Source organism: Pongo pygmaeus, chromosome 12 (genome assembly GCF_028885625.2).
Source record: "Pongo pygmaeus isolate AG05252 chromosome 12, NHGRI_mPonPyg2-v2.0_pri, whole genome shotgun sequence".
In the NCBI taxonomy this organism is placed as follows: Eukaryota; Metazoa; Chordata; class Mammalia; order Primates; family Hominidae; genus Pongo; species Pongo pygmaeus.
Window position 1 is genome coordinate 101203314 of NC_072385.2, and position 26615 is coordinate 101229928.

The following is a 26615-nucleotide window of genomic DNA, read 5'->3' on the forward strand; positions in this document are numbered from 1 at the left end:
GCAGGACTATGGCCCTTATAAAATGGTGTAAAAGGATGGGTTCACTCTCTTCCACTCTTCTGTCATATGAGAACACCCAGACAGTGCCATCCATGAGCAATGAGCTTTACCAGACACCGAATCTGCCAGCACCTTGATCTTAGACTTTCCAGCCTTTAGAACTGTGAGAACATGAATTTCAGTACTTTATAAATTACCTAGTCTCAGGTATATTGTTGTAGCAGCACAAACAGACTAAGACATTGACGTTACGAAATCCTACATCTATCGTAAGATTTTCCATTTTTCTTGGTAATAAATTTGCATCATGGATAGTTTATGAGAAAATGTGTAAAAGAGACTAAATGCTATTGACTCACTGGATAGGAATAAACATTAGCATTAAATGAAGAACGGTACCTGAATATGGATTAATCTTACATGTGGTTAGTTCATTAGTGAACATATTTTGCATCAGGATGAATTTTATTTCTTTATACAACCCATACCTATGGGGCTGCATATCTTTATTTATTAATTCTTATATTGTCTTTTAATGCTCACTATAAACCTGTAAGTGCTATTATTATTATTATTATTATTTGAGACGGAGTCTTGCTCTTGTCGCCCAGGCCGGAGTGCAATGGCACGATCTCAGCTCACTGCAACCTCTGCCTCCAGGGTTCAAGCGATTCTCCTGCCTCAGCCTCCCGAGTGGCTGGGATTACAGGCACCCACCACCACACCTGGCTAATTTTTGTATTTTTAGTAGAGACGGGGTTTCACCATGTTGGCCAGGCTGGTCTCGAACTCCTCACCTCATGATCCACCTGCCTTGGCCTCCCAAAGTGGTGGGATTACAGGCGTGAGCCACCACGCCCAGCCTAAGTGCTGTTATTATTATTAACCTCTTTTACAGATGATGAAAATGAGGTTTGGAGAGGTTAAATACCGAGTTCACAGAGCTACTAAGTCACAGAGCTGGGCTTTGGAACCAAGAAGTTGAATTATAGAACTTATTCTCTAAACAGTAACAAATTATTTGAGTGAAATGTAAGCCATTTCATTCTTTCATTCATAGCAAACATGTATGCTTATTGATAGCAATAGAGAGTTGGAAGAAGCACACAAATTGCCACATTAATTCTTACCTGTGTCTGCCTCATTGCCCGTTCCACTCGGCGTGTACTTCCTTTCTCAAGTTTTGTCCGGAGGATCAAGGCTGATGTCTGAATGGCCCAGAACTTTGGTTGTGAAAGCAAACACTGACAGAAGCGGGAGGAAAAAAAACATAGAAAAGAGATAAGCTAGGTGATCTCATTCTGAATAAGACAAAATTAATTCTTCCAAAATATCAGGGTATAGTTAAACACAGATTTGAAAATCTTCCCAGTTAACAAAAAGTTCTCTTTTTCTCAATTTGTATTACAGAAATCATTCTAAAAATATGAGAATGCTTTCTGGCATTTGATAGGGTAGGGAGTCTCCAATTTTAATGAAAATGCATTCCTAGAAGGGGCATTTAACAAAGACTGGCCTATATCAAAACTGAATATGCACACACTGAAACCTAACCCCAGAGAAAGCTGTGACCACCATTACTCAGAGAATATAGTAGAAATCATCCAATATGATCACAAATGTAGTGGGAAACAAAGTGAAAGTACTGGATAAGTGAAAACAGGGACAAAATGTACTATGATAAACACTGACTCCTTGGTATAATGAGCACAATTTAAATTCTCTTTGATGACAACTTGGAATCTGATATTGTCTCTGGGTGATCATTCACAACAATTACTTTCAGTAAAGATTACTACAAATAAAGGAGAAAGACCTGTTTATTTATCTGAAAGTTGATGCCACCCTTGGTCCTTCTCTTGTTTCAAAAAGTCAGGTTTGGAAAACATCTTAGAGTACAATTAATCACTGAAAATCTAGCTACTCATTAGAAGTACCTGGGAAGCTTGGTATTCTAAAAGTATATCAGATCTCTGAGAGCAGGATGTGGGTGTCAGTTTTGGTAACTGTTTTTTGTTTGTTTTTTTTTTTTGCGACAGGATCTCACTCTGTCACTGAGGCTGGAGTGCAGTGGCATGATCACGGCAAGCTACAGCTTCAGCTTCCTGAGCTCACGCAATCTTCCCACCTCAGCTACCTGAGTAGCTTGGATGGCAGGCCTGTACCACCATGCCCAGCTAATTTATTTTATTTTATTTTTTGTAGAGACAGGATCTCCCTATGTTGCCCAGGCTGGCATCAGTGTTTTTTAAACTACCCCCCAGGTAATTCTCAAGCATAGCCAACTTTAAGAACTATTAGGCTACGATAAGGTAAGTATTTGTCTTTTATCAAACTCATTCATAACTCCAAACTCTCATTAAAGGTTAGCAAGAAGTCCTTCCGCCTATGACTCCTTACAGTTCATTTCACTCATTTTTATTACCTGCCTGACTCCTATAGGCACTTGAATTTTTAACCTCTAATCTAGACCAACTAACCTCTAATATAGACCAACCCCCTTACAATTAAGAGGAAAATGAAGCACCGACAGGTTAAATTACCTGCTCAATCTCACACCTCTATTAATAGCAAAAGCTGGTACTAACACTTAGTATCCTAAGTCCCAGAACACCTTTATATTATTTTATAACATTTTCTCTAAATAAACTTGTGCTCATTTAAATAGCTAAATGAAGATATGACTACTTCCTGGACATGGATGATACTACCAAAGAAACATTAGAAAGTAGAGTGATGTAAAAAGAGGACTTGGAGATGGTGAAGGAAGAGGAGTACATAAAGAATACTCTTTTAAGAGAATAAGAGTACTCCTTTAAGAGAATAAGAGAGAAGAATCAAAAGAACAGAACCTTAGTGAAATTTGTTCATTAACTCACTTGAGCACCTACTCCCTACATGGCAGTGTATACTAGGCCCTAAGGACAGAATAGCAAACAAAACAGACAGGATCCCTGCCCCCATACAATATATATTCTAATCTTATTCTTCTATAATTAACTTTGCAAATTAAAATATTTTCATCCCCTTGAAATACAGTTTACAAGATTTAATGTATAACCTTATCTCGTTGGCTTCCATTAACTTAAATTTACAAAAAGAATGAATTTACCAACATAAATAGGTGCATATGGCCCCATAAAAATATGAAAGAGAAGACATTAAAAAAACTAATTCTTTAAAATGTACAACACTACTTGTCAGATTTTATTATAAAATGTGATCTCAAGAATTTTCAGGCAGGGCGTGATGGCTCATGCTTGTAATCTAAGCACTTTGGGAGGCTGAGGCGGGTGGATCACCTGAGGTCAGCAGTTAGAGACCAACCTGGCCAACGTGATGAAACCCAGTCTTTAATAAAAATACAAAAAATTAGCCGGGCATGGTGGCAGGTGCCTGTGATACCAGCTACTCAGGAGGCTGAGGCAGAAGAATCGCTTGAACCTGGGAGGTGGAGGTTGCAGTGAGCCGAGATTGTGCCATTGCACTTCAATCTAGGCAACAAGAGCAAAACTATGTCAAAAAAAAAAAAAAAAAAAAAAATTCAAAGGAAAGGACTTTTCTCATTAGGTAAATCTGCAAAACTGATTCCACTACCCACAATGGGTCACATCACTGTCTTCATTTTCTTTTCATCTTATTAAAGGGATTATCATCTATAATCCCATGACAACAAAATGGAAGAGTACTGAGGAAAAGGCTCTGTAAAACAGTGGGAAAAGTCTGCAGAGTGAAAGATTGAGAGGCATCCCAGCCCCAAGTGACCTGGGGAAGTTACTTGACCTCCCTGGGTGTCTCGCTTTCCTCCTCTCTAAAATTGGAGTAGCATTCCCATCTCTCACAGAGTTGGGAGCATTAAGTAAGTAAGAATAAGTGAAGCTTAATGGAGCCTATGAGAGTTCCCACTGAAAAGCACATCTGGCCCCTCCAGGAGCTCTCCTCCTCCAGCGTTTACACTCACCCTTAACAGAAAATCCCTCTCCGGAGTGGGCATGGGCAACGGTGCTCACCTTCCAACCACACTGATCATTCCGCCAGCAACAATGGTGCAGTGCACAGACCATCTCAGCCCATGGGCTTGTCAGAGTTAAAACCCACCTTTAAAAAGGTTGTCCCAAACGCTTGCACAGCAAAGGGATGAAATATCTTCCTTAGATAACAAAGACACACTGTTTTCTACACTGGTATGAGAACAAGAGGCTTGCCTAAGATTTTTATTTGAAGGTCAACCAAAACATTCTCACTGAACACTGAAAATAAGATACAATCTGACAGACATTTGAAAAGCTTTAAAGAAGGAACTAACTGGATAATAGCATCACTGAAGAATGTAATGATGTCTATTTGGCTGGGAGATATAAAGACTTGAGAAAGTCTTTCTGAAAGGAAGCGATTGCACATAGGCTATATTCAATATATTTTATAAAACACTGCTGCCCATGAGGTAAGAATTGATCATAACATGGGACATTGGGTAAGTAAGAAGAAAACTAAACAGGAAATATGTTGATTTATGAAGCTCTATTGACTTATTAGAAAATGGCATTTAAAAAAAATTTCAGCAACCAAATGCAATGGAGAGAACACCAATCCAACCTACCTAAGCAGCAGACCAACACCAGCTGGTGAGAGCTCAAGCCATAATCTACACAAACATCTGGATAGAGTTAATTCAGAGTCTTCACCACGCCCCCCAATAGGGGGTTACTGCTCTTAATTCCATTCCATTTAGAACTTGAGAAGTGATCACCCCAATGCCTACAAGGCTGGCTCTGTCTCATTTAGGTCTTGGCCTTAATGCCACTTTGTGAGGGAGCCTTCTCAACCACCTCATCTAAGTGACTCCATCTCTATCCAGTGATTCTTTATAACTGCATCTAGTTTGGTTCCTCCAGGGCAGAAGTCCCAGCTATTTGATTCCTAGTGCCTTACATACTGTCTGGTACACTGCAAGAAAGGGATAAAAAGAGGGACAAAGAAAGAGACATTTCTTCTGTCTTCTTTTACAAAGGGACAAGGGCATACAAAGGTGGTTCTTCTGAAACAGAAATGAAAACTAACAGTGACTGGTGCTCGTGAAAATCCACCTAATAGATTCTTTTCTTGAGCATTCCCTAGATAGAATTGGGAACATATGCTCCCAAGGACACAATATTGTAAATAATAACTAGGTATCATGACATAATACTTTTATTACTGTGACCTAGGCAATCTGGGGTTTATATAGGCTTTTGTAAGGCAGCTCAGAAACTTAAACACTACTTAAAATATTTTTTCTTTAAGACAACACATTCCTTGGCTGGGCACAGTGGCTCACGCCTGTAACCCCAGCACTTGGGGAGGCCGAGACAGGCGGATCACGAGGTCAGGAGATCGAGACCATCCTGACTAACATGGTGAAACCCCGTCTCTACTAAAAATACAAAAAAATTAGCCGGGCTTGGTGGCAGGCACCTGTAGTCCCAGCTACTCGGGAGGCTGAGGCAGGAGAATGGTGTGAACCTGGGAGGCGGAGCTTGCAGTGAACTGAGATCGGCCACTGCACTCCAGGCTGCATGACAGAGCGAGACTGTGTCTCAAAAAAAAAAAAAAAAAAGACAACACGTTCCAAATGCTAAAAAAAATAATAATAACTTTATGGCTGGGTGAGACAGCTCAACTACAATCCCAGCACTTCGGGAGGCTGAAGTGGGAGAATCACTTGAGACCAGGAGTTTGAAATCAGTCTGGGCAGCATAGCAAGCCCCTGTCTCTACAAAAAAATTTATCAAATTTGCTGGGTGTGGTGGCATGTGCAGGTAGTTCCAACTACTCAGGAGGCTGAAGTGGAAGGATCATTTGAGTCCGGTCAAGGCTGCAGTGAGCCATGATCACACTACTGCACTCCAGTCTGGGCTGAACAGAGTGAGACCCTGTATCAAAAATAATAATCATAATATTCCATTTGCTTCATAACAAGTAATAATATAATAAGGTACCAACATAATGTGCTATCATGCTTTGTAAAAATCTACAAATTAAGATTAATTATTACTGGCCAGGCACAGTGGCCACTTTTGGGGCTGAGGCAGGCGGATCACTTGAGGTCAGGAATTCAAGACCAGCCTGGCCAACATAGTGAAACCCCGTCTCTATTAAAAATAACAAAAATTAGCTGGGCTTGGTAGTGCACACCTACAATTCCAGCTACTCAGGAGGCTGAGGCATGAGAATCGTTTGAACCCAGGAGGCAGAGGTAGCAGTGTGCCAACATCATTCCACTGCACTCCAGCCTGAGTGACGGAGTGAGACTATCTCCAAAACAAAAAAAAAATTATTTCTTTCCTAAACTAGCTTGAATTCCTCTACCATTCCAGCCATTATCTATGTGCCCTTGAATAAGCAGGTTAAGCTCTGTGGGACTAAAGATGTCTTATCCATAAAGAGAAAAATGTAGACTAAAAGTTGACCAACCACCTCCAAAATTCTGTAGTAATGAAGGGAAAATAAGTTCATCTTTGTTGAATTTTGGTTATTTTCTATTTTAACATTAAGCTAAATGCAATTATTACAAACTTCACATTTACTGAAATATCTTATAAACACATTTCTTTAGTGTTCAGTAAAAGTGTAAGAAAGAAGTACTTGAAAACAGCTAAACTGCTCAGATGCCAAAAATTGGTAAAGATAAAAGAAGATGTTGAAAACACCAAATTGTGACTCATCAGATTTGGAATGGTGTCTTACATACTGAGAGATTAAATAAGCACAGAGTTTCAGCCTTGATAATAAGAGGCAATGAGTAACTGAATACATGGACCTAAATATAAGCTGATATAATTTGCTATTACCATAGAATTCTAGCTACCCACTATTTCTTTTTGTTTGTTTGTTTGTTTGTTTTTGAGACAGGGTCTCACTCTATTGCCCAAGCTAGAGTGCAGTGGTGCAGTCTCGGCTTACTGCAACCTCCGCCTCCCCGGCTCAAGTGATTCTCCTGCCTCAGCCTCCTGGGTAACTGGGGCTACAGGCACTTGCCACCACACCTGGCTAATTATTTTAATTTTCTGTAGAGACAGGGTTTCACCCAGGCTGGTCTCGAACTCCTGGGCTCAAGCAATGAGCCCACCTTGGCCTCTCCAAGTGCTAGGATTACAGGTGTGAGCCACCACACCCGTCGGATACTCACTAATCCTCTGAGTGGAAAACAAAATACATCAACGAATAACAGGAACTGTAAAACTTTTAGTGACTGCTCTATATTCTGTAGAAGATACTTTATGCTATCTTTGTATGAAAAAAGTAAATCTAGGCATTCGAAAAAATTATCTCCAAATTAAATATAGTATTCCACATGATTTAGCAATTCCATTTCTGGGTCATGCCTGAAAGAACTGAAGTCAGATATTTGCATACCAATATTCATGGCAGCATTATACACATAGCCAAAAGGCAAAAACAACTCAAATGTTTGTGAAGGAATGGATCATAAAATGTGGTATAGGCTGGGCGTGGTGGCTCACGCCTGTAATCCTAGTACTTTCGGAGGCCGAGGCAGGTGGAACACTTAAGGTCAGTAGTTTGAAACCAGCCTGGGCAACATGGTAAAACCCAGTCTCTACTAAAAACACACAAAAAAATTAGCTGGGCATGATGGTGGGCGCCTGGAATCCCAGCTACTCGGGAGGCTGAGGCAGGAGAATTGCTTGAACCCAGGAGGCGGAGGTTGCAGTGAGCCGAGATCGCACCACTGCACTCCAGTCTGGGCGACAGAGCGAGACTCTGTCTCAGAAAATAAAAAATAAATAAAATAAAATAAACAAAAATGTGGTATAGAAACAACAGAGTATCAATCTGCTTTAAAAAGGAATAGCATTCTGATATACACAACACAGATGAACTTTGAGGACACCATGCTGAGTGAAGTCAGTCACAAAAGAAAATTTTTTTTTTTTTGAGGTAGAGTCTCGCTCTGTCACCCAGGCTGGAGTGCAGTAGTGCAATCTTGGCTCACTGCAACCTCTGCCTCCCAGGTTCAAGCAATGCTCCTGCCTCAGTCTCCCAAGTAGCTGGGATCACAGCTGTATGCCACCACGACTGGCTTATTTTATTTTTGTATTTTTTTATTATTTTATTTTATTTTATTTTATTTAAGTTTAGTTTAGTTTAGTTTAGTTTATAGTTTAGTTTAATTTAGTTTAGTTTAGTTTAGTTTAGTTTTTGAGATGGAGTTTTGCTCTTGTTGCCCAGGCTAGAGTGCAATGGCGCCATCTCAGTTCACTGCAACCTCCACCTCCTGGGTTCAAGGGTTCAAGCGATGGTCCTGCCTCAGCCTACCAAGTAGCTGGGACTACAGGTACCCGCCACCACATCCGGCTATTTTTTTTTTTTTTTTTTTGAGATAGAGCCTTGCTCTGTCACCCAGGCTAGAGTGTGGTGGCGCAATCTCGGCTCACTGCAACCTCCGCCTCCAGGGTTTAAGTGATTCTTCTGCCTCAGCCTCCTGAGTAGCTGGGACTACAGGCGCGCACCACCATGCACGGCTACTTTTTGTATTTTTAGTAGAGACAGGGTTTCACCATATTGGCCAGGCTGGTCTTGAACTCCTGACCTCGTGATCTGCCCGCCTCGGCCTCCCAAATCGCTGAGATTACAGGCGTGAGCCACCGCGCCTGGCCTAATTTTTTATATTTTTAGTAGAGATGGCATTTCACCATGTTGGCCAGGCTGGTTTTGAACTCCTGACCTCAGGTGATCCACCCGCCTTGGCCTCCCAAAGTGTTGAGATTACAGGCATAAGCCACCACGCTTGGCCTATAAAAGAACAAATATTTTATGATTCCCCTTAAACAAGGTACCTAGAGTAGTCAAACTCATAGGGCTAGAAAGTAGAATGGTAGTTGCAAGGGCTAAAGGGAGGGGAGAAAGGGAGTTATTGTTTAATGGATACAGAGTTTGGAAAGCTGAAAAAGTTCTGCATATTGATAATACTGATGGTTGCACAACACTGTGAATGTACTTAATGCCACTGAACTGTACCCTTAAAAATGGTTAAGATGGTACATTTTGTGTTATGTATATAAAAAAATATGTATTTTACAAAACCACTACTGTTAAAATCCTTAAAAAGACAGAGCAGGCTGGGCGTAGTGGCTCACGCCTGTAATCCCAGCACTTTGGGAGGCCAAGACAGGAGGATTGCTTGAGCCCAGGAGTTTGAGATCAGCCTAAGCAACACAGCAAGACCCTGTCTCTAGAAAAAATAAAAAATAAAAAAAATAAACCTGGTGTGGCAGTGCACACCTCTGGTACCAGCTACGTGACAGGCTGAGGCAGGAAGATCACTTGAGCCTGGGAGGTCCAGGCTGCAGTGAGCTGTGTTCATACCAGTGCACTTCAGCTTGGGCAACAGAGCAACACCTTGTAAAAAAAAAAAAAAAAAAAAAAAAAAAAAAAAAAATAGCAATCTTACATTCAAATTTTGTATTGCAAAAACATAAACAGAACATATAAAGACAGAAATATAATTATACCCAAAGTAATATTTCATTACTTTTTTTAAGTCACTAATAAGTTCTTATTTTTTTTAATAGAGATGAATCTTACAATGTTACCCAGGTTGGTCTCAAACTCCTGGCCTCAAGTGATCCTCCTGTCTTGGCCTCCCAACGTGCCAGGATTACAGGCATGAGCCACTAGGCCTGGCTACTAATAATATTTTGTATGAAGCATCCAGTATGCATATATACAATGCTCCCAAATTTCAGAATTTTTTTCCCAAAAGCTGGGTTATTTTAGCACATGAGAAGGCTCTGATATGTTTCTGTATAGTTTATTATAGTAAACAATTTAATTTTAATTATTTATTTCTCCCAAAGGACACATTTTTATGAAGATATAAAATACTACATGTTGTTAATTCTTATAATTCATATTTTTATTCCAATAATTCATACTCATTTCTTAGAAATGCTAAGAAAATTTCTGAACAGTTTGCTCTAAAACTGGTCCTAAATAACAGAGATTACCAAAAGGCTGACAACTAGAGAGTTAGCCTCTTGTTCTGAGAAAAATGCAGTAACTACTCAACTGCAAAAGCCTCTACAATGGTGGTTCTAACCAGAATTTTCTTTATTCTGGATACAAGTTTCCTGTTTTTGCTGTTTTGTTATTTATTTATTAGTTTTATTTAATAAACACTTATATAACACATCCTATGTGCTGGTCAGGCACTAGTCTAAGTGCTTTACAACAGCAATGGTATCTTTTCATAAAAAGAAGTGCTAACTATGGTCCAGCATACCGTTTTTTGTTTTATTAGAGCTTTACTGTCCTGTTTGACTGTCCTAAGGTCTCAAAGATGTTCTCCTACATTCATCCTCTAAGAGCTTTATAGTTTTGCTTTTCACTTTTATATATTTGATCTATCTGGAATTATGTTTTATATACAGTATGATATAGGGGTAAGATGCCCATTTTTCCTATAGGTATATAAATTATCTAGTAATATTTATTGAAAAGTCTATCGTTTCTCACTGTATTACAACTCCACCTTTGCCATAAATCACATGAACTGTATATGTATGGATCTGTTTCTAGACTACTGGTTGATTTATATTTCCTTGTGTCAAAATGTCTTAATTCTGTGTTTTTAAAGAGCATAAAAATAACTTCAAGAGCTTGTTAAAACACAGAGTTCTTGGCACCAACCTCAAAGGTTCTGACTGAACAGGGTTTAGGGTGGAGCCGGAGAAATTCCATTTCTAACAAGCTCCCAGGTGACGCTGATGCTGCTGGTCCAGGGACCCCAATTTGATGAGCACTGTCTTAAAATAGGTCTTGCTATCTGACAACAGAAGTCCTCCCCTCCAGCTCTGTTCTTCAAGACTGCCTGAGCTATATCCTTAGTCCTCTGCATTTCCATATGAATTTCAAAGTCAGCTTTAGCTTCACGAAAAAACAACAGAAACAATAAAAACAACAAATTGAAAGTTCTGGGACTTTCTTAAGGATTGTATTAATTATGTAGGTTAATTTGGAAAGACTTGAAATTTTAAAACATGAAATCCTCATGAACAAGACATATCACTCCATTTATTTACATCTTCATTAATTTATCTTAATTATGTTTTATAGATTTTTTTTTTTTTTTTTTTTTTTTTTGAGACAGAGTCTCACTCTGTTACCCAGGCTGGAGTACAGTGGTGCGATCTCAGCCCACTGCAACCTCCGCTTCCTGGGTTCACACGATTCTCCTGCCTCAGCCTCCCAAGTAGCTGGGATTACAGGCGTTCACCATGATGCCTGGCTAACTTTTTTTTGTATTTTTAGCAGAGACAAGATTTTACCATGTTGGCCACGCTGGTCTTGAATTCCTGACCTCAAGTGATCTGCTCACCTTGGCCTCCCAAAGTGCTGGGATTACAGGTGTAAGCCACCGTGCCCCACCAGATTTTTAGTAAAGAGATCTTATAAATCTTTTGATAGGTTTATTCCTAGGAATTTGATGTTTTTTGACACTATTACAAATGCTTTTCTCTTTTTAATTTTTAAAAACTGTGGTAAAATACATATAACATAAAATATACCATTTTAACAATTTTTAAACATAGTTCAGTAATGTTAAGTACATTCACATTGTTGTACAACCAGTCTCCAGAACTCCTTTCATCTTGCAGCTGAAACTCTATACCCATTAAACAACTCCCAATCCCCCTTCCCCCAACCCCTGGTAACCTGTTCTGCTTTTTGGTTCTATGAATTTTGGCTACCCTAGGTACTTCATGTGGAATTACATAGTTGTAAATGCTGTCTTATTTTTAACCATGGATTCTATTAACTGTGGTAATTTGATGAAGTATCAGCTCACTAAGTTATAAGTATTCGGTTAAAAATCAAAATGAGTTTGAAAAACAGCCCTCAGAAAGTTGGTGGATTCAAAAATCCCCGCTTTCATGGCTGGGTGTGGTGGCTCACGCCTGTAATCCCAGCACTTTGGGAGGCCGAGACAGGCAGAACATTTGAGCCCATGAGTTCAAGACCAGCCTGAGCAACATGGGGAGACCTGTCTCTACAAAAAAAAAAAAAAAAAAAAAAAACTAAAAAATTAAAAAAGAAAATCTCCACATTCAGAATTAGCACACTGCTGAAGAACCTCATGCCATTTGCAACCATGTACTTATCTATGAGATGGAATTTCCACCACTTTTACACATCAAAACAAAGGCCAGAAACCACTTACAAATAACATTTGTGTGCCTGTCTTAAGAAAAGTTCTCTCATTTCTTACCTCTCATTGACCAAAATCTATAAAAGGTGACTCATTGAGCCAGTAAACTTTTACAAATATGTAATTTTTCATATACTTTTAATATTTTTATGACTGTTGTGAATAGTGAAATAAACTCTAGTAATATTTACTTTATTTACAGTTTTAATGTTTTATAAATTAAAGAATCAATTCTCTTCAGCAATTGTTGACAAGGTGTGTAAGAGGATATTTTGAGAACAAAAGAGAAGTATTCATTAAAGATTAAGAGATGCAGGCCAGGCGCGGTGGCTCATGCCTGTAATCCCCGTGCTTTGGGAGGCTGAGGTAGATTGATCACCTGAGGTCAGGAGTTCAAGACCAGCCTGGGCAACATGATGAAACCCTGTCTCTACTAAAAATACAAAAATTAGCTGGGCACGTTGGCGTGTGCCTGTAATCCCAGCTACTTGGAAGACTGAGGCAGGAGAATCACTTGAACCTGGGAGGTGGAGGTTGCAGTGAGCTGAGATTGTGCCATTCCACTCCAGCCTGGGCAGAGAAAGACTCTGTCTCAAAAAAAAAAAAAAAAAAAAGTAAATATTCATATGATGACAAGCTATATATGTACATAAGAAGGACTTATTCTTTTATTCAGCTAGCAATTTCCCACTGTATGGGCATTTCCCTCATGCCCCAGAAAAGTAGCAAAGAAAATTCTGTACCATCATCAAAGAGGATCTAGAGTGTCATTTCTATTAAAAACAAATTTCCTTCTCATTCTTATCACTGCACGTTTCAAATAATCTTCTTCCAAAGGTCACTAGGATCCCTTTAGATGACACACAACCAGGCTACTCCTTTAAATACTGAAGGCGCTTTCAGATAGCTGCTTTTTCCATACATAAATCAAAGCCAGCTCAGAGCTCTCCTTGTGCATGATTGTTTGGCTACACAAAAGCCAAATCGAACAATGCCCACCCAGGTCATGCTGATCTTCCAAAGCAAGGAACAAAGAAATACTATAAAAAGCAGAACTATTCCCACTTTTTAATCATCTACTTAAAAGACCATTCATTTTTGAAATCAGTACCAAATGACAATAAGTTTAAAATTCCAAATTTATCTATAAATAATTCCCAGTAGAAGTGGAAGCGCAGTCCAAATCCCCTATCCTTGCTAGGTAGGTCATTTAAAAACTTTTTCAAATCTACTTTTCCCTACGTCTCACTATTACCCTCAACAAAAGGACCCAAATACAACTTATATTCTCCCATCTCCTTGCCTTTGCTTATGCTATATCACTCCATCTAAACCGTATCTGTTGTTCAAGTTCCAACTCAAGTCCTCCCTTAGTGAACAAAGCCTTCTTTGACTGCTCAGTCCTAAATATTGTCTTCCTTTCTTAGCAACTAGAGGATATCTTTATCTGTGCTATCAATTTGTAGTTTAAAGGGCCTAGTATTGCTAAGTACAGTTTCATAAATTTCTCTGACCTGGGCTAAATTAAAAATTCCATGAAGGCAAGTCCCATGCTTTATGCCTTTATTTTTTCCACAACATCTAGTAGCATGCTTGACAAATTTTGAGACTCTGGATCTTCTGCCATTAAGCTTTTAAAACTCTCTCTGCTATGCAAATTTTCATATAGATAGCAAAGACACCAGTGATCAATCTGTTGGTCACTTGACTTCTTCAAAAAAGAAAAACCTCTGCATTCAGGAGACTTTAAGCAAAATGTTCTATAACAAAACCATGTTTTTTTCTTTATCATTGTTAAAGCAAGCAATGTTACTCGAGGACCTGTTGTACACTGTCTTGATTCAAGTCAGTTTCCAAAAACCTATTCATGATGACCTTAAGCTGTATATCCTTCACCCAGTTCCCCAAATGTTAATGTTTTGCCACATGACCAATAGTTTACTTTCCATACCAGATATAGATTCTACTTAAAACAGTATTTACAGACTTAAAATAAATTCTACTAATTACCTATTTTTATATCGATTAACACAAGTTGCTAGAAATCATATATTAATACTTCACTTTATTTCAATTACCTATGCTATTCTATATACAAGTCTCATGTGCTAAGAAATGTTAAGATTTTACACTCATCCTAGCTTTCTAGTTGTTATTTCTGTTGACTCAATCACAAAGGGGAAAAAATTTCAATTCAACAAATATCTTTTCAATATTAATAATCTGTGTTAAATGTAAAGGGTCAAAAGTACCCCCAACTTGAGCTCTAAACAGTGTATTCCCCCCATTAAATTTGGGATTTCTTTCACATGCAGGTTTCCAAAAATATATGGGGAAAACTAGCTTGATTTTGCTTCGAAAAAGCAGTAAACTTCATAATGAATGTGAACACTAAGCAATTTCCTATTGGGAATTTGTTCTCCTACATTTTTTCCACTTAATAATTAGGTAAATTGAATAGTTTGTGTTGTACTTCTGAAAGTGGTGGCATAGAATAATCAGTATTGAAACCCAGATCTATATTGATAATCTTAAATAGTATAGCTCTAAATAAATCTGTTCATGTGCATTCTTCCCTTTAGTGAAGTATATGACAGATAAATAAAATCCATATTCAGTATTGTGACCTGTTTTGACAAATGCATAAACCTATATAATCACTATTAAATCAAATTATAGAAATTGCTCATCATTCTAAAATATTCCCTTGCAACATTTTGTAATCAATCTGTGATCTACTTTCTGTCATTACAACGTAGTTTTGCTATTCTAGAATTTTCATTAAATGGAATCATACAGCCTGGCTTCTTTAACTCATAATAATGTGTCTGAGATTCATCCATGCTGTTGCATTTATCAGTATTTCATAACTTTTTATTATTGGGTATTATTTCATCAGAGGGATACACGGCAGTTTATCATTCATTTGTTTTGATGGACATTTGAGTTGTTTCCAGTTTTAAGCTATTATGGATAAAACAGCCACGAGTATTTGTGTACAACTCTTTGTGAGGACATATACTTTCATTTCTCATGGCTAAATACCTGGAGAAGCAATTGATGACTAGTTTTATAAGAAAATGCCAAACTGTGTTCCAAAGCAGTTGTGACATTTTACATTACCACCAGCATTGTATGAGAGTTCTAACCACCCCACATAGCGTTACATAAGTCTTTTCAGTAATGTATAGTGGTATCTTGTTGTGGTTTTAACTTGCATTTCTCTGATGACTAATGACACATCTTTCAAGCTCCTTTTGGCCATGCATGTATCTTTGTTCAAGTGTCTGTTCAAATATTTTATCCATATTTAATTGGTTGGTTTCTACTATTGAGTTGAAAGGGGTCTTTATCCTAAGTAAAAGTCTTTTGTGAGATACATGCAGTGTAAACATTTTCTCCTAGTCTATGGCTGGTGTTTTCATTTTCTTAATGCTGTCTTCAAAAAGCAGAAGGTTTTAATGTTAATAAAGTCCAATTTATCACTCTTTTTCTTTTATGGTTCATGCACTTTCTGTCCTAGCTCAAATTTCTTCACTACCCAATGTTATAACAATTTTACTTGAAGAAAACATAGAAGGAAAATTTTGTAACATTGAGATCAATGATTTAACTTCATGACTGACCTTCACATATAAATTTCTTCTCTGTTATCTTCTGTGGTCCATGGATAAAATATGCAGTTTAATTGTTTGGTTTACAAACATCTGGGGTTTTTCTAGATATGCAATAGTTATTTATGTCATTTAATTCAATTATGGAAAAAACTATGTACTATATGTAATCAATTTCTTAATTTATTCATTCATTCTTTCATTTCTGGAGATTTGTTTTATGTCGCAGTATATGGTCTTGCTGCACTTACCACATGCATTTGAAAAGACCACGTATTCCAAGTGTATTCCATAAACATCAATTCAGTCAAAATGGCTGATAGTGTTGCCATTTATCTATGTATTTACTTGCTGTTTGCCAAGTTGTTCTAACAATTGCTGACAGAGGGGTGTTAAAATATTCAACTATGATTGTGACATTGCCTGTTTTTCAATTTAGTTCTATCCATTTTTGTTTCATGTACTGTATAGTCATTATTAGATACATACACATTTATAATTACTATGTCTTCCTGATAAATAATCCCTTTATTATTATAAAGTCATCCTCTCTGTCTCTGGAAATATTCTTTGTAATGAAGCCCATTTTACTTTATAATAATTTAGCAAATTTAGCCTTGTTATACTTAACTGTTTTCATGGGATAATATTTTCCATCCATTATTATGAACCCACCTGAGTCTTTACATTTAAAGTACATCTCTTCTAGGAAGCATATAGTTGTGTCTTGCTTTTTAATTCCATTATCAATCTTTGACTTTTATTTGGAGTATTTATCCATTACCATTTAACATAATTATTCATATAGCTGGGTTTAGTTTAAATATACCATTTTACCCTTTTTTGTTGTTGTTTCATTATGCTGCTTTTCCTGCCTTCTTTTTAAATAATCTGAATATATTTTAGGTTGCCACCTTGACTTCTTACTGGATTTTTAGCCAGATGCCTTTGCATTTTTAAGTGGTTGCTCTAGAATAATAAAATCTTTAATTTTTCACAACCTATAATAGTGGAAAATCAATAGTGTAATCCTTCACATAAAATGTAGAAACTTTGCAACCATATAGGATCACTTGTTCACCCTTGCATGCCTTCTAAATATGTTAGAAAATACCAAGAAATGACAGGTGAAGTGGCTCATGCCTGTAATCTCAGACTTTGGGAGGCCAAGGTAGGCGGATCACCTGAGGTCAGGAGTTTGAAACCAGCCTGGCCAACACAGTGAAACCCCATCTCTACTAAAAGTACAAAAACTAGCTGGGTGTAGTGGTGCATGCTTGTAATCCCAGCTACTCGGGGGGCTGAGGCACAGGAATTGCTTGAACCCAGGAGGCAGAGGTTGTAGTGAGTCAAGATTGCGCCATTGAACTCCAGCCTGGGCGACAGAGTGAGACTCCATCTCACACACACACACAGAAGAAACCTAAAAATAAAATCACCCAATGTCATTCCCTTCCTCCAAGCAAAAAAGTCATCTCCAGAATCTTTCTGCCTTTGACCATTCCCCAGTATCACCAGGTAGTTGGATTTTTTGTTTTTGCATCTTGCCCACAGTTGGTAATTTCTTTCTGCAGAAGGATAGTTCCAATCAGAACTACTACAGAAGCAGCCGGGCATGGTGGCTCACACCTGTAACTCCAGCACTTTGGGAGGCTGAGGTGGGCAGATCACTTGAGCCTGGGAGTTCAAGACCACCCTGAGCAATATGGTAAAACTCCGTCTCTACCAAAACACAAAAAAATTAGCCAGACATGGTGGTTCACGCCTGTAGTCTCAGCTACTCGGAAGGCTGAGGCAGCACAAACGCTTGAGCCCAGGAGACAGAGGTAAGCTGAGATTGTGCCTTTGCACTCCAGCCTGGGTGACAGAGTGAGACTACATCTCAGAAAAAAAGAACCACTACAGAAGCAGAAGTCCTCCAAATGAATTTTACTCAGAAAAAAGGAACCACTACAGAAGCAGAAGTCCTCCAAATGAATTTTAGAATCAGCATGTCAATTTCTGCAAACAAAAAAAAAAAAACGCCTATGGGGATTCTGATTGCTACAGATTTAATTTGAAGCTCAATTTTACAAGAATTGTGAATTCAACATATTGAGCCTTCCAACCCACAGATATGGTAAATCCATTTATTTAGATAATCTTTAATTTCTCTCAGTATTCTTTGTCATTTTCAGCATAGAGGTCTTGCATTTTAGTTGTAATTATTTGTAAATAATTTGATTTATTTAAGGCTATTGCAAATGATTTTAAAATTCTTTTCCCAAGTATTGCTAGCAAATATAAGTATAATTGACTTTTTTATGTTGACCTTGTATTCTAAGAACTTGCTTGTTAGTTCTAGTAGCTTTCATGCTCATTCTTAAGAGTTTTTCTATGATATAAACATGTCATCTATGCATAAAGGTAGTTTATATCCTAATTTCCAATCTGTATACCTTTTATTTCTTCATATCTTCTTCTTATCTATTGCACTACTGGGATTCTAGTTCAACAAGAAGAGAAGTGAAGAAAGCAGACAATCTTCCCTTTTTTCTGAGCTTACGGGGGAAAGACTACTTTTCACCAATAATGATTTTAGCTAGATGCACTTAATCAGGTTGATATTCTCTTCTATTCCTAGTTTACTAAGAGTTTTTATAATGAAAGGTGTTGAATTTTGTCAAAGGCTTTTCTGTTTCTATTAAGATAATCATCTGGTTTTTCTCCTTTGCTCTATTAATGAGGTGAGTTGCATTGTTTCATATTAAACCAATTTTGTATTCCCGGGGTAAACACTATTTGGTCATGATATATTATCCAATTTTATAGTTGTTGACAATGGGAATTAAAGTCCAGTAACAGTGGACCAGAAGGGAAATTCTAATAAGCATTAACCTCAAGACATGGTTAACTGTAGAAGACAAAAGAAAAGCAATCAGTCCCCAGGTCATTTCTAATTTGTAAGAGAACTTAAGGAACAGGCAGGCTGGGTGTAGTGGCTCATGCCTGCAATCCCAGCACTTTGGGAGGCCAAGAAGTGCAGATCACCTGAGGCCAGGAGTTCCAGAACTGCCTGGCCAACATGGTTAAACCCCATCTGTACTAAAAATACAAAAATTGGCTGGGTGTGGTGGTGCATGCCTGTAATCCCAGCTACTCGGGAGGCTAAGGCAAGAGAATCACTTGAACTGGGAGGCAGAGGTTGCAGCAAGCCAAGATTGTGCCACTGCACTCCACCCTGGGGGACAGAGCAAGACTCCATCTAATAAAAAAAAAAAAAAAAAAAAAAAAAGGAAAAGCAAAGCAGAGCAATTAGTTTCAATGAGAAGGTGAAGGTATCTGCAGTTGTTTCCTCTTATGCAATGTCTTTTTTTTTTTTTTGGTTGCTATCGAGACATTCTCTTTATGTTTTCTTTTCACCAGGCTGACTATGACATATGTAAGTACAGTTTTGTTCGTTTTATTTTGCTTAAGTCTCACTGTGCTTGTTCCTATATACTGTGAGGTAATTCTGAAGTAATTAACTCTAGTAACAAACTATCAAAAGTACAAGCACTAACAGTTATATTTCCTATCTTAATAAATTACAATTAATAAATGAGTAATTCCCTAGAAGAAAAATGGGTAATCATTTTCATCTGTAAAATGGATTAGCAAACTATATTATGATCGTAGATCAGTATTTATTAAATAGCTTTAAAGTCAATAGCAGAAAAAGAAAATACATAAAATACAATGTGTTAACTTCCAAAGATCTTTTTCCTTCTTTCATTTACAGAGACCTAGGGGCTTCAGGTAGAGTCAAAAGGCAAGCTGCCAGTATCAATTCACATTCACTTAAACAAACTTTTTGTCTTCCCCCTCAAGTCAGAGTCTCACTCTGATGTCCAGGCTGGGGTGCAGTGGCGTGATCTCAACTCACTGAAACTTCCGCCTCCCGGGTTCAAGCGATTATCCTGCATCAGCCTCCTGAGTAGCTGGGATTATAGGCGTGCACCACCACGCCCAGCTAATTTTTGTATTTTTAGTAGAGACAGGGTTTCATCATGTTGGCCAGGCTGGTCATAAACTACTGACCTTGTGATCTGCCCACCTCGGCCTCCCAAAGTGCTGGGATTACAGGCGTGAGCTACCCCGCCCAGCCTAAACAAACCTTTGCCAAGGAAAACTGAAAAACCTGTATGAACTAACTAAATTGTTCCCATTTTCAACAATAAAAGGAAATTTAAAACATTACTGAATGTCACTGACGTGGCTCATCTGAAGGGAAATAATGTAGATAACACAGCTAATTTTAAATTATCAAGCTGATACAACATAAATGGCTCTCTAAAACAATATGGGTTATTTTTACTCTGACTCAGCTTTCCTGAAACATGGAGATATAATCTCAGAAATAGCACCACGTAACAGCAACCTTAAACAAGTAAAGCTATTCCTCTTAGGAAAAGTTTCTGACTTTGCTAAATTAAAACATTTTCCCAGCATATTTCATATATATTTCAACCTGCTGCACCAAAATGAAAACACTGGAAAAATTTCTCCAAAAAAGAGATTTCACCATCATTCTAGTAAACTTTGGGACAGTTAATCAAAACTGAACAAAATTCAGGACCAAGAGCCATTCATTTGTTTATTCAATAAATATTTACCAAACACCAAATAACCACTGTCCCTATCTCTCCAAGTGCTTACAGACTTCTGGTAGGAGTATTAAGACTTCTATTGGCCGGGCGCAGGGGCTCACCCCTGTAAATCCAGCATTTTGGGAGGCTGGGTGGGTGCATCACCTGAGGTCAGGAGTTCGAGACCAGTCTCGCCAACATGGTGAAACCCCATCTCTACTAAAAATACAAAAATTGGCCTGGCACAGTGGCTCACGCCTGTAATCTCAGCACTTTGGGAGACTGAGGCGGGTGGATCACAAGGTCAGGAGATCGAGACCATCCTAGCTAACACGGTGAAACCCCATCTCTACTGAAAAACACAAAAAAGTTAGCCGGGTGTGGTGGCGGGCGCTTGTAGTCCCAGCTACTCAGGAGGCTGAGGCAGGAGAATGGCGTGAACCCGGGAGGCGGAGCTTGCAGTGAGCCGAGATTGCACCACTGCATTTCAGTCTGGGGTTACAGAGCAAGACTCCGTCTCAAAAAAAAAAAAAAAAAAAAAAAATTACCCAGGTGTGGTGGCCCGTGCCTGTAGTCCCAGCTACTCGGGAAGCTGAGGCAGGAGAATTGCTTGAACCCAGGAGGCAGAGGTTGCAGTGAGTTGAGATCACGCTATTGCATTCCAGCCTGGGTGACAAGAGCAAAACTCCATTTTGAAAAAAAAAAAAAAGAAAAAAGAATTCTATTATACTTGCTCTTCTATCAACAGAGGAAGACATCTTGTAGCCTCAATAGTTCACAGCCCTAGTCCCAGGCCACCAAGCTGCTGCTAGAGCAGGGAAATGGATGCCCAGCAAGAAAAACCCATGCTGTTCTTTCCTCTCTGTTCCCTTCTCTTCCATATCTATGGCCACTTCCAAGCAGATCTTATCCATTTAGCCTGCTTGAAAATAGGAATGCTCTACTACAAACTAGCATCACTGAATGCTATGAGTGTACCAGCCTCTACCTACTCTGCAGTACTTTCATAGATGTTCTGCAATATGATCCTCAAGTAAAGTCTTCTGTGTTGGGATAGGGGCATTTTACTCTTTCCCCCATTTTATAGAAGAGAAAGATGAAACAGATGGTTATTCCTAGTATCATGTAGTACTACCTAAATTATGGAACTAAGTAAGTGATGCAGCTCTTGAATAGAAATCAACCCTATTCCAGGGTGTAGGATATATATTTCATTCATTTTCTTATTCTGCATGCATTTATTCACAACAACTATGAGTAAAGCATTGAAGCACTGTCACAACCCTTGTAGAGAGCCTAGAAAAGAACAGAGCCTAGTCTTGCAAGGAAAATACATATATATATATATACACACACATACACATATACAAATATATATACATAATTATAATATAAGCCAAAATATGAACCTTGCAAAAAGAGAGGCACAAATAATTGTTCAAGAGTCAGAAGTGGGGTAGCACCTAAAAGCGGTCCCTCTTGTCTCAAATACAAATGCTCCTCAACATATGATGGAGTTACATCCTGATAAATCCATCATGAGTTGTAAATGTCCTAAGTCAAAATGCATTTAATAACACCTGTCCTACCAAACATCATAGCTTAACTTAGCCTGCCTTAAATACGTTAGCCTACAGTTGGGAAACATCATCTAACACCGAGCCCATTTTATTAAAAAAACACTGAATATCTCATGTAATTTATTGAATACTGTACTGAAAGTGAAAAACAGAATGGTTGTATAGGTATTCAAAGTATGGTTTCTACTTGAATGAATATCATTTGCACACCATTGCAAATTCAAAAAATTTTCAAACTATCGTAAGTTGGGGGATGTTTGTACTCTTTTGGAGTTACATAGGATTTAAATAAAGTTTATTTCTTCATTAATTTTAATTAATTCACTTTTAATTCATCATCTTATCCACTTCAGTATCATGCACAAAGAAGGGCAGAAGGAAGGACTGATAGATGAAGAGCTGATGAGGTCTGACAGGTTTTTCTGGTTTATTTTGTATGTTTCATTTGGGATTAAAAAAAAGGTCGGGGGGACAGTGCAAAGCCCAAAGTATGTGTGGGGCTCTTAAAAGTCCTCCTCACATAGAAGTTTCTTGCCCTACTTCTCACCAATTAAAGATTTACTCGGGATTAACTCATCTCTTTAGAAGAGTTAGGCCTAGCACTGTGAGTCATTGTAATTAAACAGCATTCCTCCAAAAAGAAGTCGGTCTTCAGGACGGTTCTGATTTGAAAGAGCGTGGGAGGAGAGCAGAAAAATTACACAGCATAAAGGCCGGAGGGGAGAAGTATAAAACCTGAATTTATGACCTTCCCTGCAAGCTAGGAGTGAAGAGTTACCCACCATCAGAAGTTACTAGAGTTAATTACTTCACAGGTACCCCACAGTGCAAGGGAATGAGAATAGGTTAAAGAAAGGAAAAGTTTTAAAGAAAGGGAACCCCCCCCCCTCCACACACACACACAAGAAATGTTAAAAAATTAACTGTCTGAACGTAAAAAGAGTGTGTTCCTGTCTTTTCAGGATAACTGTGGTAATATATATGCTGCAATAAACTGCTTATGAGACCAATCCCAAGAAACTGGTACTTCTGGCCAGCAGGAACATTTCCTGTCATATGCCACATCCCTGTTTACTTCCATCATCAGAGAAAGCCAAGCATCCAGGTCACCATTTATCACCTAGACACTTGTCGCCATCCAGTCCCTACCCTGACTCAAGCTCACAGCCATTCCAGACCTTCCCTATCCTTCCCCCACCCCTCATTTCACCAGATCTATGTTCAATGTCACCTTCCCACTGAGACCTTCCCTGACCACCTTGTCTAAAACAGCTGTGCCCATCCCATTCTTATTCTCTTAACCTGCTTTATATTTCTCCTCAGCACTTCTGTGAAATAGCTGGTTCTCTCTTTGTCTACTCTGTATTTGACATAAACTCCAGAACAAAAAAGGCTTTGTTTACTGCTATATCCCCAATGACTAGTACCATACCCGTATATATTATTTAGTAGATACATATTAGCTGAATGAATAAATGAAAAGTACATAATATGTTTTTTATATGCCCTTTAAAATTTGTTAACACTTTGTCAATTCCTTTATAGCACATGTAATAAATAATGAGGAACATTTCCACAGTTACCTAAAACACACATAATATGATGATACACACCAAAGATTTCTGAGAATACTGATGTGGGAAAATAAAGCACGCAACCAGAGGACTCAAACGACTAACACCTAACCAGTTCAAACAGGGTGTGTAGGAAATAGTAATGTGAAAAATTTATATTACAGTACAAAATAAGCTAGCTTTTTTTGTTTTGTTGTGTTTTGTTTTGTTTTGTGTTTGAGGCGGAGTCTTGCTCTCTGTCACCCAGGCTGAAGTGCAGTGTGACTCACCGCAACCTCCGCCTTCCGGGTTGAGGTGGTTCTCCTTCTCAGCCTCCAGAGTAGCTGGGGTTACAGACATGTACCACCAAGCCCAGGTAATTTTTGTATTTTTGGTAGAGACAGGGTTCCACCATGTCGGCCAGGCTGGTCCGAACTCCTGATCTCAAGTGATCCACCTGCCTCGGCCTCTCAAAGTGCTGGGATTACAGGCATGAGCCACCTCGCCCAGCCACAATCTAGCTTTTCTTTCTAGCCAGTAAAAGTACTTTATTTTGCCTTATCCGAAAAACAACAAAGGAAGAAAACAACAGAATTCTAACTGGATTCCCAACTAAGATAATGAAAATGCCTTTGAAAAAATGATATATCTTAAGCAACTTGTATTCATTAAAGAACATACGTATCTTCCTTTATCCATAAAGCCAAAATATACTGACTGACCCCTTCGTCTGTGACTTTTCTCTTCTTAAAAGCCCTTCTTGATCTAAAATCCTCAAATATCTATTACTCCATCTTTCCCTTTCACTGCTATTCCTCTCCAACTGTGATCTTTATCTATTAACTTTATTTCCTTATACCATAGTCCCTCTGAATTCTCTGTAATGAGGGAACTGTCCAGAGAGTCCACTGAAACTGTCCTAGAAGTAACCAATGCACTCCTAATTGTCCAATCCAGTGGTCTCTTCTCTGTCCACATTTATCTCCGGACTGCTCTAGACTGTTGAACACTGATGAGCACACCACGCTCTTGACATCTTTCTAACCCATGGTCTCCTGGTCCTGCTCCTAGCTCTCTTTTTCACCGCGACCATGTAGGCATAGCACTCAATTTAAGAGTTGCAGACTCTTAAATCAGCAGCAAGATACATGTGACTTAGAAACTAAAGTGATAAGATTTTTCTCCACTTTATTTCCTTAGGTGGCAGTGTTTCACCATAAACAATCCAAGGCAAGGCCATACCAGAGGAAGTAATTTACCAGGAAAAAAATGAAATGGAAGAGAAAAAGACATTACTCACTGATGTAAATGCCAGAAGCTCCTCTTCAGTTAATGTGTGCACTGGGTTATTCTTTTGAAAATTAGTGCTTTAAATTAAGAAAAAAGGTAAATTAATTATAAGATGCAAGTTGTAGCTAATGAAATATAATTTTTAAAAAGCAAAGTAAATTGCTATATTTTATATATTTGAAAACAGATATTTAAATATTATGGGCGCCGGGCACAGTGGCTCACACCTGTGATCCCAACACTTTGGGCGGCTGAGGCAGGCAGATCACAAGGTCAGGAGATCGAGACCATCCTGGCTAACAAGCTGAAACCTCGTCTCTACTAAAAATACAAAAAATTAGCCGGGCATGGTGGCAAGCACCTGTAGTCCCAGATACTCGGGAGGCTGAAGCAGGAGAATGGCGTGAACCCAGGAAGCGGAGCTCGCAGTGAGCCGAGATCGTGCCACTGCACTCCAGCCTGGGCAACAGAGCGAGACTCTGTCTCAAAAAAACAAAACAAAACAAAACAAACAAATAAATAAATAAATACTATGGTATTATATACAAATGTAGAGTTTGTCAAAGATAGGTATAAAAATAAAATGCTGACAAATAAAATGCGATTGGTGTACTAAATGTCCACATAATTTATCTTTTTTTTTTCTTTTTTTTTGAGACAGGGCTCACTGTGTCACCCAGGCTGCAGTGCAGTGGCACACACTTGGCTCATTGCAACCTCCACCTCCTGAGTTCAAGGGATCCTCCCAGCTCAGCCTCCTGAGTAACTGGGACTACAGGCGTACACCACCATTCCCAGCTGATTTTTCTATTTTTGTAGAAACAGAGTTTCACTGTGTTGTCCAGGCTGGTCTTGAACTCCTGGGCTCAAGTGATTGCCCACCTCAGCTTCCCAAAGTGTTCGGATTACAGGCATGGGCCACTATGCAGCCAACATAATTTACCCTCCTAGGAAAAAAGAAATTCAACATGTGCTACTCAGCAAAGAAAATGAAAAGAGCTATTATGACACCAAGTCTTATTTATTAAACTTATGCCAAAAAAACAAAAATGTTTTTATAACAGCTGTCAAGGAGGCAGAACAACAGGCATTCTCAGATCTTGCTGATCCAGGATCAATTACATTATTGGTAGGATCATTTTAGAAAACAATTTGGGCCGGGCACAGTGGCTCATGCGTGTAATCCCAGCACTTTGGGAGGCTGAGGCAGGCGAATGAATCATGAGGTCAAGAGATCGAGACCATCCTGGCCAACATGGTGAAACCACATCTCTACTAAAAATACAAAAAATTAACTGGAGGTGGTGGCGCACGCCTGTAGTCCCAGCTACTTGGGAGGCTGAGGCAGGAGGATTGCTTGAACTTGCGAGGCGGAGGTTGCAGTGAGCCAAGATTGCGCCATTGCACTCCAGCCTGAGTGACAGAGCAAGACTCCATCTCAAAAAAAAAAAAGAAAACAATCTGGCACTATTTTTTGTGAACATTCACATATCCTCAACTCAGTACTTCCATCCTAGATATAGAGACCAGAGGAATTCTTGAACAGATATATCAAGAATGAGATACATAAATATCCACAGCAATATTGTGTATAATAGGAAAAAATCTGGAAACAATCCAAATGCCCAAAAGGAAAACGACAAATTGTTGTATATTCATCCAACAGAATGCTATACTGCAAAGTAAATTGCGGCTACATATAACAACATGAATCACAGGAATACAATAATGAGAGAAAACAAGCAAATCACAGAGGACTATAT

General features: G+C 38.7%; 1 protein-coding gene across 2 annotated transcripts in view; it reads right to left on the bottom strand.

The window, feature by feature from the left end:
* Positions 1–26615, bottom strand: part of TTC27 (tetratricopeptide repeat domain 27) — a 197649-nt gene that overhangs the window by 116652 nt on the left and 54382 nt on the right. For both annotated transcript variants that reach the window (XM_054475625.1, XM_063648844.1), the window contains exons 9-10: positions 24863–24929; positions 1131–1244 (exon numbers count right to left, since the gene is read on the bottom strand). In XM_054475625.1, the coding sequence (XP_054331600.1) occupies positions 1131–1244; positions 24863–24929 (181 nt within the window). The remainder of the gene's footprint in view (positions 1–1130; positions 1245–24862; positions 24930–26615) is intronic.